The sequence below is a fragment of the Chiroxiphia lanceolata genome, chromosome 1, assembly GCF_009829145.1.
Source record: "Chiroxiphia lanceolata isolate bChiLan1 chromosome 1, bChiLan1.pri, whole genome shotgun sequence".
NCBI classification, from domain to species: domain Eukaryota; kingdom Metazoa; phylum Chordata; class Aves; order Passeriformes; family Pipridae; genus Chiroxiphia; species Chiroxiphia lanceolata.
Window position 1 is genome coordinate 133802970 of NC_045637.1, and position 19800 is coordinate 133822769.

General features: G+C 39.1%; 1 protein-coding gene across 6 annotated transcripts in view; it reads right to left on the reverse strand.

The window, feature by feature from the left end:
- Nucleotides 1–19800, reverse strand: part of ADAM22 (ADAM metallopeptidase domain 22) — a 130752-nt gene that overhangs the window by 14663 nt on the left and 96289 nt on the right. For 2 of the 6 annotated variants that reach the window (XM_032678678.1, XM_032678598.1), the window contains exons 16-29: nucleotides 19476–19547; nucleotides 18866–18958; nucleotides 16721–16801; nucleotides 16443–16493; nucleotides 16108–16171; nucleotides 15470–15575; nucleotides 14270–14386; nucleotides 13466–13634; nucleotides 12418–12526; nucleotides 11358–11448; nucleotides 10036–10053; nucleotides 7089–7196; nucleotides 4075–4175; nucleotides 3441–3507 (exon numbers count right to left, since the gene is read on the reverse strand). In XM_032678678.1, coding sequence (XP_032534569.1) covers nucleotides 3441–3507; nucleotides 4075–4175; nucleotides 7089–7196; nucleotides 10036–10053; nucleotides 11358–11448; nucleotides 12418–12526; nucleotides 13466–13634; nucleotides 14270–14386; nucleotides 15470–15575; nucleotides 16108–16171; nucleotides 16443–16493; nucleotides 16721–16801; nucleotides 18866–18958; nucleotides 19476–19547 — 1247 coding nt within the window. Of the gene's footprint in view, nucleotides 1–538; nucleotides 650–3440; nucleotides 3508–4074; nucleotides 4176–7088; nucleotides 7197–10035; nucleotides 10054–11357; nucleotides 11449–12417; nucleotides 12527–13465; nucleotides 13635–14269; nucleotides 14387–15469; nucleotides 15576–16107; nucleotides 16172–16442; nucleotides 16494–16720; nucleotides 16802–18865; nucleotides 18959–19475; nucleotides 19548–19800 lie in introns of all 6 variants that reach the window. The other 4 variants (XM_032678849.1, XM_032678765.1, XM_032678506.1 and 1 more) reach the window with 3 other exon arrangements.

Consider the following 19800-nt stretch of genomic DNA (forward strand, 5'->3'; position numbering starts at 1 on the left):
CAATCTGGCTTCCTGTATTAGAAAACAAAGTGTAATGTGGTATCAAAGCATGCAATTGTTGCACAACCGTGTTGCAGGGTTTCCTGGGTCTGCATGTATTACAGACCACCATTCACCACCTCAATCCATCTGTTACAGAAAGGTTAAACTCGAGTTACTGCAGACCACTATATGATACCATTAGAAAGCTCTTAGGCTGATCTTTCCAGCCACATGTTCATTAGCAAAGGACAGAATCTGCATTTCCTTTCAGTGAGAAATTCTGCTTTAAAACAAGGTGTCCTTACACATAAGCCTACAGCTAGACGGACAGCTCAGTTTGGCTTGTAGCGCAACATGCAACAAGGCAAAAGACCTGGGCTCAAGAGTACTCGTACTCCTCAGGCCGGTGAGGAGGAAGGTTAGCTAGCGCTGCATCAGCAGGAGCACCTCCAAGCAGTCACGGTGTTTTGCCACAGTGAAACTATTGTACACTGAGGGAAGGGACTTTTCACGGGATAAAATGGCAGCCCAGAATGCAGGGGTGGGTGAGACTGACCTGTGATCCAGACTCCCTGTTTGGGGGTGGTCAGAACCCCCTGAGCTTATGCCTTGGGCAGGGGTTTGGTGGGCGAGAGAAAGCCCAGGCTCAGATGCATGGGTTACCCGGCTGCAAAAAGACAATATATAATAGAAAGTCTAAACCAAAGATGTTCGTATCAGTTATAACAACGAGGAAGACAAATGCTTATAGGAAAAGCCGTGCAAATTAACAAAGGTCTGAACCTCTATCTGTTCCCTGGAACCTGTTTTAACACAAGCTCCCAATTAAACTATCAACTTATTCAGAAAACTCTCATTATAATTCCTGAACAATTCTAATTGATTTTAATAGAGAACTCTTTTATCAGGTTGTTTCATCAACCATGTTTCTGAAAAAGCATTTGGCCTGTTGGCATTCCTTCCATGTATAATGAACCATCTGCCTTTAGTAAAGAACATTAATTTTGTTTTAAAACATCTAGAAACAATTAAAAATGCCCCAAAATACCTTTAGTAGTCTCCACTGAGCTCTACACTTAGCATAAGCCTTGTTCATGTATGTTAGTCCAAGGGTGACGCAAACTTGCGAGCTGTAAGTTTTTCAGGAGCTGCCCAAAATGCTTGCAAACCTCCCACCAGTGCTGCTCATGAGGGCTGCAGACCTCAAACCCTTCTCAGTGTTTAAGAAATTTTGCTTCTGTGATTAATGACACATGTCTCTTTAATGCTTGGCTGTATAAAAAAAAAAGCCTCTGTGCATAATATGTGCAGTTATTGCAGACTTAGGCATACACCAAATATTTTTGCAGGCATCTGCACTAGTGTGCACCTGCTAAAAAAAAGAAACTGAATTCTGCACAAGGTATGGCACAAATGAATCCAATTTTCTAGTGGTTAACTACACTCTACTAATAACAGGAGACCAACAGTGTTATCCCTTTTCTTCCATTCAGCAAGTATGCTTCATTGGACTTCTAGGGGCCCCACAGGTGGACTTTCCAAGTACTGCTTCAGAACAGATTTCAGTATTATTCTATATTTCCCAGAGAAGGTAGGAAGGTACATATGTCTGGGAAAAGCCTCCATGTATTCTGAGGCATCCTCAAAGCAGCTGGTATTGCTTTTTTTTAACTTAAATGAGTAAATGCTGTCCACAGTTATATCATTTTCAGTCAATTTTCTCTGCTTGCACAGGAAGCTACCCCTCTAACCAGAGCCACCATGTGCCCTTGGCAACTCTCTCCATTTCCTGCTGAACTGGCACAGCATGTGGATCATTCAGTGGGAGCTCTCTCTGAGTGGTGACGGGTCTGCCAAGGAGACTCAGATAAATCATGTGAGTGCAGTCCAGGATAGACCCCATCAGGAGAAAGAGTGTTTTCCTGCCTGGCAGGTCTCTCCCAGGAACACACACTGTACTTCATCCCCAACAGGCTGCTACATGGCCATTGGGAAGTACAAGCCTCCTTTCTCTAGCACAAGGGCTGCTGTTGGGCTGAGGGACCATAACAAGCATCAAGAAGGAAAGCAGAGAATTAGGTGGAAAATCAAGGGCACCTTTAAAAGAGAAAAAAATTTACATGGCAAAATATTTCCAACTCACAATATCTCTGTCTGCCCACTTATTTAGTGCTCCAAAGTTCTCAGAGCATATCTCATTTGTGTTCTTGGCAGTTTGGTCAGACTAATTTTGGTTTTATCAAACTGTCTCATGCAAGGAGAAAAGAAAACAAGCAAAATAATATTTCAGAAAGAGTTTATCGGCACAAAGACCAAGAGCACAGGGACTCTTGATAGATAAACTCCTCCAAGGGCTAAAATTTCTGGTTCCATGCTGCCATTTTGACCATGCCATGTTATAATTGCAATACGCATCAAAATATTATTTCCGTATCTTGTAACACAGGGTCTTCTCTATGAACCTTTCTGAACCTACTCACCTCAAGACAGTGCACTGCAGGTGAAAGAAAAGTTTCAGAACAAACTCAAGCTCCCCAAACCAGAGAAAGTGGAGCCCAGAGAGAAATTAGCATTATTAGTTTCCAGCAGGGTTGGTATCAAGCCCATTTGCCCATAGAGGTGCAAAGTTAGTACTCAAGACATGGGGAAGGGCAGTGTCATTGCCAACATGGTCAAAGAAGGGGCCACTCCTGTGTGGTGTAAGTGCCGTAAGAGCAGGCCAGAACTTGACAAGCCCAGAGATTACGCTTCCAGCCATTCACCATTCACTCACAAAAGGGGCCTGAACCAGCAGGCTTAAGTACATTAGAAAGGCTCTTTCCTTTTGGGGAGCACTGCACACATGGGCTCTTCAGTTAATAAATCAATAAGCAAGCAGCTCTAAGCCATACTGGAAAAGTTTGGGGGTCAGTCGCTTGGTAAGGACTTTAATTATCCACTTATTGCAGGGCTTGCTCCAGACTGGCTGTTTCAGGCTTATAACGACAAACTTCAAGCTACTCTCAAAGAAGACAGATGCCTCTCCTAAAACCTCCAGGAAGGTACATAGAGATACACATCTCTAACTCTGCAGTGGCCCAACCCATGGTGAAGCAAAGGGTAGGAAATAGGTTATCAGAAACTCAGTATTGAACCAGGATACACTCAGCAATGGCAGTTAACTGTAGACAAAAGCCTGCAGTGATGGTGCAGGCTGCCACCATCACTGGGAATTGCTATAGGAACGACTGTGAGGAAGCCTACATAAAAAAGAAAATTCATAGTTAATTTTTAAAGAATAAATAAAAAGATATCAAAATACATTAGCCAAACCATTTACCAGATTAGCAGTCAGCAATCAGAAAGGGCCACAGAGCAAAAATGCAACTGTCTACTTTTCAGTACTCTTAATCTCCATCTACAAAACACAAATATGAAAACTGTACTTTTTGGCTTTGCTTTTGTAAGTTCAGACTTACTCAGTTGAATTAGACCGTGGCCTAAATCTTTTGCCTCTGACTTTCTTTCTGTTTCCTCCTATATTACCTGAAAGAAATCAAAGGATAAAGACAGACAGTAAAACAACTTGAAACTCACCTGCATCCCATGCCAAACTGTATATTCTTTTTGCATCCATAGCAAAAGAGTTGTTACCTCAATAGCTTTAACCATTTAAATGTCACAGGTCAGTCCCTCTTAATTTACCTCAGACTCTTAGGTGAGCTTTCTCTACTTTTTGCCGCAACTGCGCAGAGCAAAAAACTCCTTAATTTCAGCTTTCATTTGACAAAATCACTACACTTCAAGAAAAACACTAAACACTGCCTGATAAAAATCACAGAAGCTGACAAGAGTGAATAGACTTCCTTCTCTTCTTCATGTTAGCTTATACTGGAGGAGTGGGAGAAATTAAATGTCATTTCTATGTGACAAAGCACTGCGCAAAAAAAGGCACTTGTGTAGGGTGCTGTTAAATCCTAAGTCCAGGTTAATAACAATCAGCACAATTTTAAGGAGTCATGCTGCTGTCTTAAGATCAGCTAAACTTCCAGCAGAGCAGCAATGGTCCATAGGCTGGTTTCCACCGTGGCCAGCACAGTAGTTCACACTTACCTTGCCAAGAATTACTCCTAGGCCTCCCATTTTCACAAATGTCTGAAATATGTTTTGTGTCTGGGATCCTTTCACTCCAGGAATGAGATAATCCATTTGACCTGGAATAGGAGGGCTCAGATGCGGTTATTGTTAAGGGTATTGTCTCACATCATGTTAACTCAGTGGTTCAGTCACATTCCCGAGGCTAGTGACAAAACACAGCCTAAGGTCTGTCTGCACTAGCAGAGCCTCCAGGATTTCTGATTAAACCCTGCAGTTACACTTTGCAGCTGTCTCTGCAGTGGTCTGGTGTGCCCACGTTCAAGAGTCAGGCTTCAGCAGTGCTTTCTCACTTGTTGTCTGTGGAATGCACAAACACCAGCATGCACCAAATTTCCTTTGGATTTGCAGTTCTGCCCCAGCTCCTAGATAGAAGATGCTCTTCCAACTGTGTTCACCTCAAGGTTTTTTTATCTTGCAGTCAAGCACATCTCACCTGCAGGCTGCCCACTCCCTCCTTGTGCTGCTGCAGGAAAGCGTGGACAGCTTACCTCACCCCACTGCTACCAGTCTCAGGGGCTCAGGAGTCCTTGATAAGTATGTTCCCACCCAGAGCTGGTAGTGCCAGGGGAGAGGTAACTCTGCCTCATTTTTGATAATTTTGAATTTTTATAATATTTTATTAGTCAATTGCTGCAGTGTATACCTCTAATGCTAAACTCAAAGCCAAAAATAGTCTTTTTATCAAGGTGCTTGGTGCAAACTGAAGTTTTTCTTTCCTCTCGTATTCCCTCTAAGAGCCAGAGATGTGTGTTGGTGATGTCCAACCTGTGTGGTTTTGCAACAGGCTCCCTCTTGTTGAACTAGAGCTGCTGCTCAGCTGTTTGCCATGAGATCTACAATTATTTCCAAAAGAGAAGAGGAAGTTGAAAAATTCATAATAGATGGCTTACTTACTACAAAGAAGTTTTGCTTAAAGGAACTATTTCTGCAGTTTTTAAGTCTGGATACTCCTGCATTTTTCAGTCTCTGTTTTCCTTGGAGGGCAGGCATCTGAGAGATGCTCTTCAGTTTCCAAAAAAACAGGCTAATCACAGCCACAGTGAAGTACACTCAGGGTTTCATTAACTGAAACTTAATTACAGCATGAAAGGTCTGAGAACCAACAGATCCACTGACAGATTTTTAAACATTTTCTCCCCCTCACAGTCTATTTTCAGGTTCAGGAATATCTTGCTATATACTGGTTTTGGTGTTTGCTATTTCATAACAGCAAGAGTTATCATAAAGTTATGTCTTAATCCTTGAAAACCCTCTGAATCCAAATAATATCTCAAAGTGCTTTCCATCATGGAGAAGTCCAGGCACCCAAAGGCCCAGCTACTCTAACATCTCCCAGGAGATGCCATCCATACCGGCACACAGAGCAAATCAAAATCAGCTCAGAAGGTAGGAAATAGCACTCTGGGCATTAAAATGGAAGGACTATGTCAGCTGTATCACAATGTTAATGGAATATTTGTCAGACTTACTTTTCCAGACTTGACAGTGGCACAACATACCTGAACTGGCAGTGGGGAACAACAAAACTCTCTAGTACAGACAGACCTTAGAATCCATTAGCTTTTTGGAACAAATAATAAACAGAGACATATGAAATAAATGAAGTATGAAAAGAAACACAGATACTGAATGAAAGAAGAAATACATTAAATTACATTAATTTAAAAAGAAATTTTTTTCTTAACTGGTATTCGAACCTGATACACGAAGCTGCAAAAATTTGCTTTCCCAAGACTTTTTGCAAAATTTCATCCCAATGAAAAAAAATTCTCCAACACAAACACTGAATCATTTAAGATTAATGTTTACTTCCTGAAAAAAACAATAATGTATCCACCCACACATCTAAAAAACTGAATTTAAAAATTAGAAATCATTAATTAATCACTACTAAAGTTTTCCTAATAACATATTCATTAGAACATGTTGCAATATTCATTAGAATGGAGTTGTAATAGGATCAAGCAGCTACGTCAAAATAGCAAATGTGTCCCTTCCATACATTTCTCTTTACTTTCATTGAAATAACAGCATAGAAAACGGCTTCATCAACTGCACAGTTATAGGCTGCTTAGTGAGACAAGAATTGAGAATTGCAGTTTTCCTATGAAGTAGTTCAGGACTGTCAATCTCTCCTAGACACAGTGCTTCTCACAAATTGTTTTACAATGCTAGCTGGAGATTTTCATAATTAAAGGATCTCTAACTGTAGAGGGACGGTAAGCACCATGACCTTAGCAAATACCAATGACTCTCAATGCTTTTCAATGAATTTTCCATTTTAAAATGTTGGGGGTTTTAAGCAACTGGAACAATAACAGAATTAGTGAAATCGGATCAAGGACAAAATCTAATTCTCTCATGATAGCAAACTGAAAACTACAGAAAGTCTTTGTAGAATTATTTTCTAAAATAATGCTTGGTGATCATTTAGTATACTAGTCTAGTAAGTGGAATAAAACGCAAGCACTATCATCTTTAATAAGAGACAGCAGAAGTCTAGGTCAACACAGTGAATTAATGACACTGACAAATAAAGATATAAAAATAACATTCATATTTAACATTTTATGTTTATAACCATTACTGAAGCAAGACAGTGTTCCTTTCCTTTGATTACATGACCATGATTTAAAAAGTTGTGGATTTTTTATTTAATTTTCTTTCAGCCAGCAATTATTTTTACAGTCTACTTGAAAACAATTCTCAAGCAGGAAGATGATGAAAATTTGATTAAACCAAAGTTTGTTTACAATGCAAAACGTTTTTATTCTAGTCTAATCATAATAATTAGTAGCTTAGGATACAGGAGAAAAATCAGTAATCAAAGCAAAAAGGATGCTATTTCAAACATTCCACAAAGAAAGAAGAAAGAATCAAACCTGCTGCAAAACAATGAAATGTTCTGACTAATGGAATAATGGGTGATGGAACAGGTAGAAATCTGAAAATGCGACAGAAAAGCAGACCTCTTCTTAGAACTAGATGCAGAGTTTGTGCTGACTCCAGGAGGCATGTCGCTATAAAAAGAGTCGGCCTCTCCCGGCTTTTTTACATAATCTCCCTGGGGTATTTGTCTAAAGTATAATAAACATTGTAGAGTCAGAAAACATGACAGGAACTAGCACGCACACAAACATGCATGAACATTAGTTTAAAAGAAAGAGGTAAAGATAGCAAGGAAGCCCGTTAATCACACACAATAAGGCTACTAATACATAATTCAACCATCTGAGAGAAAACTCCCACCCGCTTCTGTTAAGTGGTTATGTGGTTTTGGTAAGCACAAACAAGGAGAATTTCCTAGGTAAACCCTTATCACAACTTTCAAAGTGAACAGTTTGTGTTTATTGAGACACTGGATAACCAGTTCAGACATTTCAAATGGCTCATCACGCCGGTCGCAAAAAACACCCCCAGGTGCAGCACCAGTACTGAGCCTGAGCTGAATACATGCCTGCATCAAAAAGGAATTCAGGAAAAGTGAATGCTTTTTTCCTTCTGAGATAGATGCTTTCCATTTAACTTTTGTGATGATTATTGAATTCAAGAATAGCAACCTGTTGAGTTGTTTAAACCTCAGGAGGATAAAAATCTCCAGTTTTTTTAACTGATTTCTTGTGCAGGGGAACTAACACCAGTGTCAGAGATTCTCACCTACTCCTGATTACCACAGTAGACTCAATCTGCCAAGACACACAAAAATAATGTCACACATATCTGATAATAGGTTATTCTTTTCCAGTACGAGAGGCTCCGTTATGGTACACAAAACTATCAATGCATTAGAAAGTTCTAATCAAGTTATACAGCGTTTTTGTAGATGGTGAATTCATCACCAGCTGAAAAAACCTGCCATACAAATATTCCAGTCATAGTTCCATCAGGTTGAAAAATCCTCCCAAGTACAAGTAGCTACTCTGAAAGTTGGCTATTTCATAGCATCATCAACTTAAGCATCTATTCAGCCTTGCACTCTCCAAGGCCTTTTTGTTTCAGTCTGCCCTATTAAGATGCACATTTATTGGGTTGATTTACATTCAGATTGTGTCCAGCTACAGATCTGAACTGGGATCTCTTCAGGGCATATCTGAATTTCTAATGCTCCTAAAATATTTAAAGTATATAACTACATGGCACATAAATCATTTAGTATAATGCAGTACTTCCACACTCCATCTTCTAACACCTTCTCATCCCATTCTTCAGCTAGTACATGCGTGTGTTCAGAGTTCACTCAGTGTGGGCAGCTCTGCTCCCCAGGGTTCCTCTAGCAAACTGCTCTCTTGCTACTCCATCAGAAATAACTTCTCCCATGTAGCTGTGCCCTTTACAGCCACACTATCCCAGCTGGCAGAATCCTTGCTAATTGGCTCTTGCTACTTTCAGTTTACTTGCTTCAGTTGCTTAGTGCTACCACGTATCACCCCTTATGCAATGCTCAAAAATATCATAATAGCTTGTTTTCATCTTCATTCAAGAAGTAATCATAAACAATTAAAAAAAAAAAAAAGGGACAGCCTGGACAATCTGGTGGATGTCTGTTTTTTCTATTTATGGAGAACTCCTTGCATTTATCTAAAATTCCAAAATTATTCTATTTAGAAGTCAGCCTAGAGAACTTCATTTTTAGCATGAAGGAGATTTATTTACTAAATATCTCCATCATCTTTAAAGTGACGGAGCCCTCCATTACCTTCAGAAGCCTCAGTTTACACCAGTTTCCACTCTGCCCATTCCCACAGACACAGCTGCAGACTGACTGCATACTCACAGCTCTCTGGCCATAAACCAATTTCTGGAGATATGGATATCTGAAAAAGTTAAGTTCTCTAATATTCCAAGGCAAACATGCACGGGGTGGTCTCTTTCTCTGTTCTGTCATCAGCCAATACTGAAACACCCACAGTAGTGACCTGATGGCCATGTTAGTCTGCACTGAGATATATCACACACCACTAAGCAGCACCAAACCCTTAAATTCTGCCATCCTAGTGCCATTTCCTACTCACCAACCTCTGCATAAGGCTTGATTTCAATAGCTTTGCCCTTTTCCTGTTACTGTACCTTTCCCCAATCTGACCTTGTAGCACACAACCAGCACTTGGCAGTGCTTTTCTGCTTTCACAAGTATTTTGAGTCTGGTAGAGAAAGTGCTACACAAGGAGAAATGGAGAGCAAGCACAACAGGTAGCAGCAACAAATAAAGCAGCAGCTTGGACCAGGAGGCAATGGTGCAGGCAGAAAACAGGGGAATTTGAGAAACCCTCTTATCTTTGGTGGACTGGGAGAGGAAGGAGCCAACTCCTTCCCAGAAGACCCATCTGCCAGACAGATGGTTGATCAAAGGGAGGTGGTCTTCCAGGGGCAAAACACAAGTCACTTGGAACAGTTTGGGTTTTGACACAAGCTTGAAATGATGAAAGCTCAGCCCTGTGCTGAGGACAGTACCATGCTTTAGCTACAACATCAACCAAACAGGGTGACGAGAAAGAATGGGCTCTTCATTCACACAGCAAGTTAACTGCATTGTATATTTAACTGCAAAGAAGCTCCAGTAATGAATTTGTCTCAAAAGGCTCCTGAACATCATGTTAATATTAATTATTCAATTCTTAGCCTCCCAAGAACACTTTCATCTCTAATAGCCAATTTTCAGTCTCTTATTGGAAATGTTCTCCTGTTTTACTAAATAAAATAGTCTATTGCAGAAGTAAACATTATTTTTGCTACTGAGTCCAGTGAAATCAGGATTTCAAGCAATTTATTAACAGAATACCACTTTCATAAATTCAAGGAAATATTATTTAAAATATGATAATTCATCACTATATTTTCTTTATAGCATGTAAATGAACAAGAGAAAAGCTATTTTCAGAGCTTTCTAAGATACATTCCATTACTTTTATCACATACCTCTGTCTTCTGTAGTTTCTTTCCATACAAAGAGAAGAGAAAGAAGGAAGAATGAGTTATTAGTATGCAGGTCAGTAAGATAAAAAAAATGTAAAAAGAAGAGCAATGTATACAGAATGAAATTTTAGTTCAAAATATTTCTACAAAAACACTTCACAAATAAACATACTTACAAAACTACTAAATCAGAATAACTTAGAAAAATCACGATGATGGCCAAAGTCAGTGCTGAGTTGGAGGTATAGTTCATGATGGATTTATGTGTATTTATTGTGAAGCTGCTAGTGAAAGGTGCACTATTGCCCTCCACCTCCAAAACTAATCTCACTGGCTAGACGTGATCTCAAAATGAGCCCTTAACTTTTGGACTTTTACAGAAAAGAGAAGTCCAGATTTTCAAATGCTGTCAGAAACTGAGAGTGATATACAAAGACAGTATAACCTACCTTTCTACAATCCTAATCTTCATGCTTTTTTCCAAATGCTTGTTTCCTTACATATTTCTGAGCTGCCCTCAGTCCTACCTCAGTCTAACAGATCAGCAGGGGATGTGACAGTTTGTTATGCCAAACCTCTGGGGCCATGTCCCAACTGTAGCACTGTCTGCAGCTGAAACTGCCCTGCCCTCCAAGCACACCAAGGACCCAGGGAGGATGGACCTCAAGAGCCAGTCTCACCCAAACAGATGATAAAGTCAGTACCTTGAATCATTTTTTATTACAAGTAAAGAACCATAAATCCCTCTATTTTTAGAAGAAATCCATAAAAGAAGGAAAAATGAAAAAGACCACTCAGGTTGCCGTTATGGATTTTGCCTCTCAGTGAGCACTGACAGCTCTACACCAGGCAAGAACTTTCACCTTATTTGCAAATTACAGATTTTTCTGACCAAAAAATGTGCCTGAATTAATTTCAGCTTAAGCTGACTAAATTAAACATCTGTTCAAGGAAGCATATGGTTAAATGCTTTACTGACTGACTGAAGGCTAATCTTGTTATATTTACTTCATTATAAGGAAAAACTGATAATTGTATTTCCTTTGTCAGATACAGTAAAATCATAATCTGATCGTTTACCAAAGAAAAAAAAAAAGAAAAAAACCCAAACTGAAATGAGCAATGAATTTCAAATCTGGATCAAGCCCTCCAAAATCACATACAAATGTAAGAAGTGCTTGAAAAATATTAGTACTATAAAAATGTCCCTATATAAATATTATTGAAGTAGGACTTTTTTAGATTGCTATTTTCATAACATAATTGGCTACCAGATGAAATACACACATTTCTTAACTGTATTAAGAAGAACAAAACTTACTTACTTGTAACCCCAACCAGTTATTCCTAAAACGAGAGCCAACACTAAAATGGTGCCCGCAATAGCCCCTATTATTATATTTGTGCTAACCACACCTGGAAACACAAGAAAGAGGAAAAAATATACAGTGTTTTAGGAGAAGAATACACAAAACCAGTAAATGCACCATCTTTCAGAAACCTGCTTGAACAACTTGCACTAGGCTGATTAATTGTAAGCAGTGATATAATCCTGAAGTATAGCATGGACATAAAAGATTACCTGTAAATCAAGCTTTGATCTCTGTGTCTAATCCCTTAACTGAACACTTGCTACATGGGACAGTCATGTCAGGTATGTCAATACAATGTTATCAATATCAAACTGCTGTGGCTTACATCCTTACAAACTGCCTGGCAAATACATGCTTAAGTTGCAATAAAAGTGACTGTTTGGTTTTGTTCAAATCTCTTCTATAGGTGAGTAAATTAACCAAAAGAGATATTCTGAAAGATGGTAAACTGTCCCCCCTACAAGGATTTATAATGCCAAACATTTACATGCTCTTTTTTCCACAGTATAACCTTCTCTTGGAGGCAAGCCTAAAGCCGAATAAAAACTTTCACCCCAAAAATGTAAAAGCCAAAAATTTGTGTGCCAACATGTTGCATACTGGCCACGTAATAAGAAATTTACACTACAAATAAAAACCAATCATGTAAGTAACATGACCTTTCCCTCTGGATATGAAAAGCCCCAGTAACTTTTCTGCTTGTCCTGATCCACTAATACACGTAATAAGGCCCCTCAGATGTCTGGGACAGGCAAGGTAGAGCCGCACACACTGGTACCAGCTCCGGAAGGTGTACTGAGTGTGAGCAGCACCATGCACACCCAAACCCAGGTCTGAGGCCTCATTTACAGACACTGAGTGCTTCTGCTGTGGGAGGAAGGGAGAGGAACAAGGCTTCTAATGCTGCAGCATGTTGCATGCTAACTGAAAGAGTAGGAGACCTAGTTTGCCTTAATGAACATTCCTCAAATCCAAGATTTTCCAGTTATTAGTAAAAGTTATAGCAACATACCTTTATTGATGGCATCTTTATCAAAAAAGAGATCATCTTTGATGCGAGAACTGCAGTCGTCTCCTCCCCAGAATCGGTCACAGACGCACTTTATTTCATTGCTACAAACCTGCAGCCAAAAGTGTAGCTCAGAAAAAAATTAGAAAATTAATCCATTCCCGTAATTAATACCTAAAGTATAGGTACAGTGATAAAGCACTGATTTTGACTGCCTGCAAAATTTTACAAAAAAATTTATGTATTAGATATAAATGCATTAAATGTACTATTACATTTTATATAAATAGAAGTAACATGTATTAAGTACATTAATATCTTTTAATGCATTTATAATTGCTTTCGGAGACTCTGATCTCAAGACTTTTTTTTACAAAATATGATGAAGTGGTTGATTTCAGATTAAAAAGGGAGTTTTAATACAGTATACAAGACAAAAGACATTATGAGAGAACAACTCCTTTAACCTCATCTCGGCCATAGGGACCTGGACACTGTTTCAAACTGCGACGGACACGGGGACGTGCCAGGACCATTGTAAAGTCACAGGCTGTGCACCAAGCAGAGAAGCTGCCACAAGCCAAAAGCCGTGGCTTGCTCCTCCAGAGCAAAGTATCTCTCAGCCAATAAAATCCAACACCTTATGAACTATCTTGGCTGTTGACACAATAAGGAGGTAATTAAAAAGGACATCTAGAAAAACAGAGAACCAAGTTTCTCAATGCATAAAACCTTTGTATTTATTCTCCTCTACATTGCCAGAAGAAATATCAATCAAGTGAGCAAAAGTGATAGCAAAAAAATTGATTGATAAAATTTTTGTAAAACTAGTACATACTTACATACATACACATTGCTTAAGATGCCTTGACAGGAATGCATTAGGTTTACTTAGGTACTTCCTTTCTTTTTCCTTTTGAAAAACTTCTCTGGCATAAAGACTTCTAGAGTCATACTGCTGGCTTCCTGAAAAGTCTGTACAGGCTAGTACACTACACAGTGCCAGGTACTCAGCAAAAACAGAAAGAGAATAAAGAGTGTAAGAACATACACCATGTCCTGAGCAAATCTGGCTGTCTGTAGTGCCTGGGCAGGTGCTGAAGTTGAAGGCCTCAATGGGGAGGCAGCGATGGTCAAGGCACACCATGTTGGGCCCACACGGTGTCCCGTTCTCTACATAGCCCAGGTCCGTCTCCTCATCAAGCTTCACATGGCCACCACTGCAAGACAACCAAGAGGATCTTGGAGACTTGTGCTGTGATTAGATGGGACTATTTGAGAAACTGGGTTCTGGGCTGCTGCCTTTATTTCTATCTACATTATACTACACACAGGTATATCTACATCAAACAAATGTAATGGTAAAAACAAAGACCATTTTTCCTGTGAAAGAGCTAGAGTTAGATAAAACACTGAGTTTACTTGTTTAGGACTTTATTTCATCTTACAGTTCTATGAAACTATGAAAACATACCATGTCTATAATTGGGATTCATCGAACATATAGCAAATTAAGCTGCCAGTTAGCTTTGGCAGTGCAGGCATATGTCTAAGTATTTTGGGTACATTAAGTACTTTTACAAATACTAAAGAATGTAAAATCAAGGGGCCTGAGAAGAGCATTACATCTCTACAGGCAAAATTAACCACTGAACAGAGGGGACTGCAAAACAGTTGCACACCCCATAATGCAGGTAATTTCCTGAAGCTTAACAAAGGTTGAAATGGAATAATGATTACGTGCTAATAGGAAAAAAAACTTCATGGAAATAGTTTTTCTGCACTAAGGAATGATAAAGCAGCTTTTCTATGCAAGATGGATATCCATTGTTCTGTTTTCAGGATTTCCAAATACCTGCAATTGTAGACTCTTCCAAAGTGCAAGATTGATGTTGTGATTTCACCATCAAGTTCTCCAAGTCTGGGCACACTGGATATATTGGAGCACAGAAGGTATCCACAAAGCACATCTCTGCATTGAAAGAATAAAAAGATACTCATAAAAAATAAAATTCAATTTAAATGAATAATAAAAAAATACAAGGATTTCTAACTTTCTTGGTTACATATTTGTTATTCCTTTTTTCTCCCACTGACAATAACTCCCATAAATAATGTGGTTCCCAAGAAAATTTTCCTCCTTGAGCTTAGATTGGGAAAAATCTATATTTTATAACGTATTATCAAAAACGCTCTGAGTAATAGCAAGGAGGAAGTTGTCAAGAACAAATCACATCAAACTGATTTAATAACCGATCAAAATACAGTAATTTGTCCACAGAGGAGCAACAGTAGATACTGGTTTTAAATAAACTCTCATATGACACATATGTAAGAGAACTGCAGACATGAAGTTTAATTCAACTGCTGAAGCAACTTTACTTCTCATGTGTGGAGACTTTTGCACTGTCACAATAGCAGGGTCTGGTATCCCACATATTACTGAATATTTTTTACTTATGAATTTGTAATGGAACAGAAGTAAGGTTATCAAATCTGCACAGAAAGGTGGAAAAAGACATCAGTTCACCAGTAGGCAGAACTAGAATTCAAATGGCACTGACAGAATGGAGAAATCTGAAAAAACAGTTTTATAAGGACTGGTGAAAGGTTCAGAAATAGGCAGAAATAATGAATTGCATAAATACAGAATGTGAAACAATGGTTTAAGTAACAACTTGCAGGAAAATATTTGAAAAGTTACAATACAATGAAAAGTGAATGCAACTTAGCAATGCAATGGCACAGCATAAAAAGATACCACAACAAGACGTGAGACCACAGGCTACTCTCCCCCTCACTGCTAAGCCTCACCAAGAGTAATAGGGCCACTTTTGGTCCAAGTTTTCCCAAGCTCGGATGGTGCTCTCTTGTCAGAGATCATCTCTTCTCGACACTTTGCTTCCTCCACAATTTCTTGCACAAAGGTCTGCAGAAGGCGGCCAGGAGAATTCTGATCCACACAGAGGCTTTTTGAGCCTCTTCATACCAGCTAAAGAAATGGATCAGGGTTCAAAAAGCTCATACCAGTTGTTTTCTAAATGGATCAACTTACTGTTTATTGCACTGTATCCAAGACTCTTTGTCTCGTCCACAGTTTCCTTTCTCGGTTCCTTCAATATTCAGTTTCTCATAGCAGTACCTGTCAGCAGCCGTCACTTCTAAAAACAGAAACAAATCTCTTCTAAGATGATGATGACTTTGAAAAGCCAGGTCACAGGAAATGGGAATGCACAATCAAGCAAGCAGGGCTTCCCAATTTGTGAACTGAAGTACCATGATCTGCAGGGGGCCCATGAAATTGCACGATGTTCTTCTGAATTAAAAGTGAAGATTTTAGATTTTGTTCAGATTGATAAGAGGTTATTGGTCAAAAATGTCCAGAAGACACTGAAATTAATTAATGAAGCCTAATGGAGCCTAATGAGCCTAAACTAAAGAGTATAGGCTCCCTAGATGATTATTAATGAGAACTTAAACCTCAGAGTAAACACCAGTAGGCTAACAAACACTGGAGAAAGAGCTGGAAAAGAGGATGGAAAGACGAAATGAAGGGGGAAGAGTCAGAGGGACATACAGTTCTAGATATTTTCAATGGTTCTCAATATGTCTCTTCCATAATTGTTTTTAGCTAAAATAATCTTTCAAGCCACATGAATTACAACCAATGTAGAAACAATAACATTCACTCACTTTCACCCCAGATATATTTACACTGCCGGTCCCTGGTTTTACATCTTCCTCCAAAGCAAATACCCTAGAAAGAAAGAAAAAAATACAGAACAGGTTTCAAATCACTCGATTTTCCAAAATACGTAATTTTTACTATACAGATTTGTCACATGCTTTCTACTGAGGTAGCTAATATGTGATTCTATCTTTTTTTCATTGAAAATATGACAAGCACCCGAAACTCATGAATGTTAGCAGAACTGTCCCAGGTGATTTCCAAAGATCCTAAAACAAAATCTATAAAAAGCAATTTACAACTGCAGAAAGAATGTAAAACAAACTGAAGTGCTAATTACCTGTTTGTTATCACATGAATATCCATCCATTTTATGAATATTAGGAGAACACTATAGAAATACAAAACAAGTAATACATCATAGATCAGACAAGCATGAAAGCAAAGTATACAACAAAAGTGATATGAAAAATTATTTCAGTATCATGCTGGTTTTTTCAGTATCAACAGGTGTAACACAATTTTTATTTACCTTACTATACAAAACAGTAACATTCATTGTGATTGAGACACTACATGTGGGATTTTTAGTCTTTGGATAGAAGACACAAAAATCACCTGACTAGAATTTCCTGTGCAGTTCTCTGCAATATCACAATCATTCACCGCTTCTCGACACAAAACTCCTTTAGGTTCAAACTGGAAAAAAAAGGACAGAAAATTAGTGTCTTCATTTCTCCATATCTTGCCTTAAATGCAATGCTTCCTTATAGCTTTATCTAAAATAAAAAAATAGGAAATATTCATGTGCTGACTGAAGTGCAAAGACTTTCCTTTATGTGGTGTGATTGCTGCCTTTTACTCGTGCAAGTGATACCACTCTCTGAGGCACTCCCTCCCAAGTGCATCAACTGGGGGACCAAGCAGGAGAAGTGCTCTCTTGGAACACAGAACACCTGGGATTTATCAAACCAATACCACAGTGGCTTACAGCATTATCCTGACTAGGTCATTGTGCCGTTCTATGACTATTTTACTCTTCTTTACAACATAAAAAGAGTGATCCTGATCCTCTCTCTAGGGATGAAGAACACCACAGAGCTCCACGGATGAACACTTTGGTTATCATAATCCCCCACTGTTGTTGCAGAATGGAAACTATTACTAAATGTACTGAATTCTGTACAGTTTGACACAATTTTCCAAGTGACAAGATACTTAACAATGGGCTAAGTCTCAAGACCTGGAAAAGCAGGAAGACATCCCATTTGTGGAAATTGTTAGTGCTTCTGGTCATGGACATACTACAGATGCCTTATTTTTTCCTGAAAGTTTTCTTAACCCTGTGATACCCAGTACATTTTGCAGTACTGAGTTTTCCTTTTTTTTGGATCTGCGTGCACACACATTTTGGTGGGGAAAACTGCTAACTCCACAGCTGGTGCCAACGGGCACAACCAGTGGAAGAGCTAGACTAGGGTACTTTCTGAGCCTTCAGCTTCCTTTTCCTACCAGTCTTTGGAATGCAGACAGGAATTTTGTCAGAGACATTACAGGATGCTAGGATGTACACTCACCATGTTTTGCTTTCAACCCATCCTTCAATCCTGCTTTCAGGCAGGGTATTACAGGGGACGGTAACTCCAAGTTTGGGAACTGTTATATATGGTCTTTTGAGTTGTCCTTATTAGCACCTCCTGGGGATACCTGTTATGCAAAATTCTACTTTTCTGTTCATTTGCTCACCCTTACCACTCTGTATGTAGATAAAACCTTGTGTTCTTTGCAAAAAATACAGAAGCTTAGTTTTGTTTTGATAGTCTTTAATGTACTGCCTATGTGACTTAGATTCTTGAACAAAATTCACCCACACTAGCAATCTGCTGATTTCTTTTTTTTTATATTACAGTAAAAAAAGGAATGTGCTAAGGGAAATGTGATCTGTTCCAGCATAATCTGTGCTTTTTCTTTTTTTAACATTAGGATGAGCAAAAAGTCGAGAACGTGGTCCACAGTTATTACTAATGATCCTCCCAAGGAAATGAAACCATCAAATGTGCACAGACAAAGATAAAAATATCACACATAGTACACCAGAGTTTTAATTACACTAATACTAATTATCATTATTACTAAATGAGTATAAACAACTATCTGAAGTCATATTTAGCTGGGCTCCCTTACAGCCAAGATCTGGTTAAACCTCCTTTTACTATTTACTGATGTATCAGGAAGAACACCTTACAGTTTACATAGGGCTTGGTTCTCTTTACTCAATGGGATTTCAGTCAGTCCAAACATAAGGAGACACAGGCAGACCAAACTGAAACTGAAGTCATGTGTCTTTTAGATGAAACCTTCTGAACAATTCTGTTAGCTGTGCTTTTGGTTTTCTTACTGTATCCTTTTCTCAGACCCTCTGTGGTACAATTTTCCCATTCAGTCTCATAGGGCAAATCCAGAGCAGCATGTATGGCACTGGGAACGGCACAAGGACATCTAATGAAATCTCATGGAACTTCAACCTGATTAAAACTTCTCTGAAACTGGAAGGATTTAATTTACCTCTGCATTTGATGACAGTCCCTGCCCCAAGAAGCCAAGCCTAAAAGACAGAGTATAGCCCCAGACAAATCAGATTTCAGCCAATTTTAAAAGGTAAGCTTTCAGAAGAGTGATCGCAAGGTCTGGAAGGGATGTGGTACCTGCAGCCACCCGGATGCATTCCCACCAGGATGCTGCAGTGAAGGTCACTGCCCTTACCCGGCACTTCCGACAGCAAAGCCCGTTGCTGCACTGGGAGCCCGCTGTCAGGGTGCAAGTGTTGCAGCACTCTCCTCCTTCACTGGCACACTCCTGAGGAACACACACACTTATAACAGAATACATGGGAAAAGCACATGAGCCCCAAGCTCTCTTATTACTTCTCGTCTTAGCATGCTACCTGAATGGATTTCTACTCAGGCTTTTAGGCACCTGGAAGAAGAAAAAGGCATGCACTTGTGGGGCGTGAAACTGCTGTTTCCTATGCAATATAGAAAATAATTTTTCTAACTTCATATTGTCAATCATTAAATACCGACATTTTAGCACTGAGTCGTGTTCCCAACTAGCAAAATACTTTCTTTAACATCTTTGAAGGCCTGATTCTGCACAGGCAGGTATTACTATTACTCTTCAGAATTTATGTGGTGATAAAATAAAAAAGCTGGACCACATTCTGTTAAACATGATGGAAAATGTAAGAAATTATGAATTCTTTGGCACAGGACCTTCACATTGCTTGTCTTCCCCCACTTATTGTTAATGGCAGCAACGGGCAGCACCAAGTCCTGGAGAATCTAGTTGCTAATTTAAAGTGCATTGCACTTACCGCTATTGTCCCACAGTCACATTCTTCTCCATCTTCCACAAAGCCATTGCCACATTCTGGAGGATCCAGAAGCTGCAGGGTAAATGCAGAAATCAAAGGGCATGTCTCTCCTAAAGGAATCATTGTCATATTTACTCTGTGCAACATGGTTTTTTACCCAGCACTCTAAATTTATTAACTGAAAAACAGTATCCAATCTGAAACAGACTAAGAGAACACAACTGAGGTGTACAGAGAATGAACACTGCTTTAAATTAATTCAACAATACTGCCCAGTCACATGGTAACTTACGTGCATAAGTGTCAGTTTTACAGCAAATTCAGT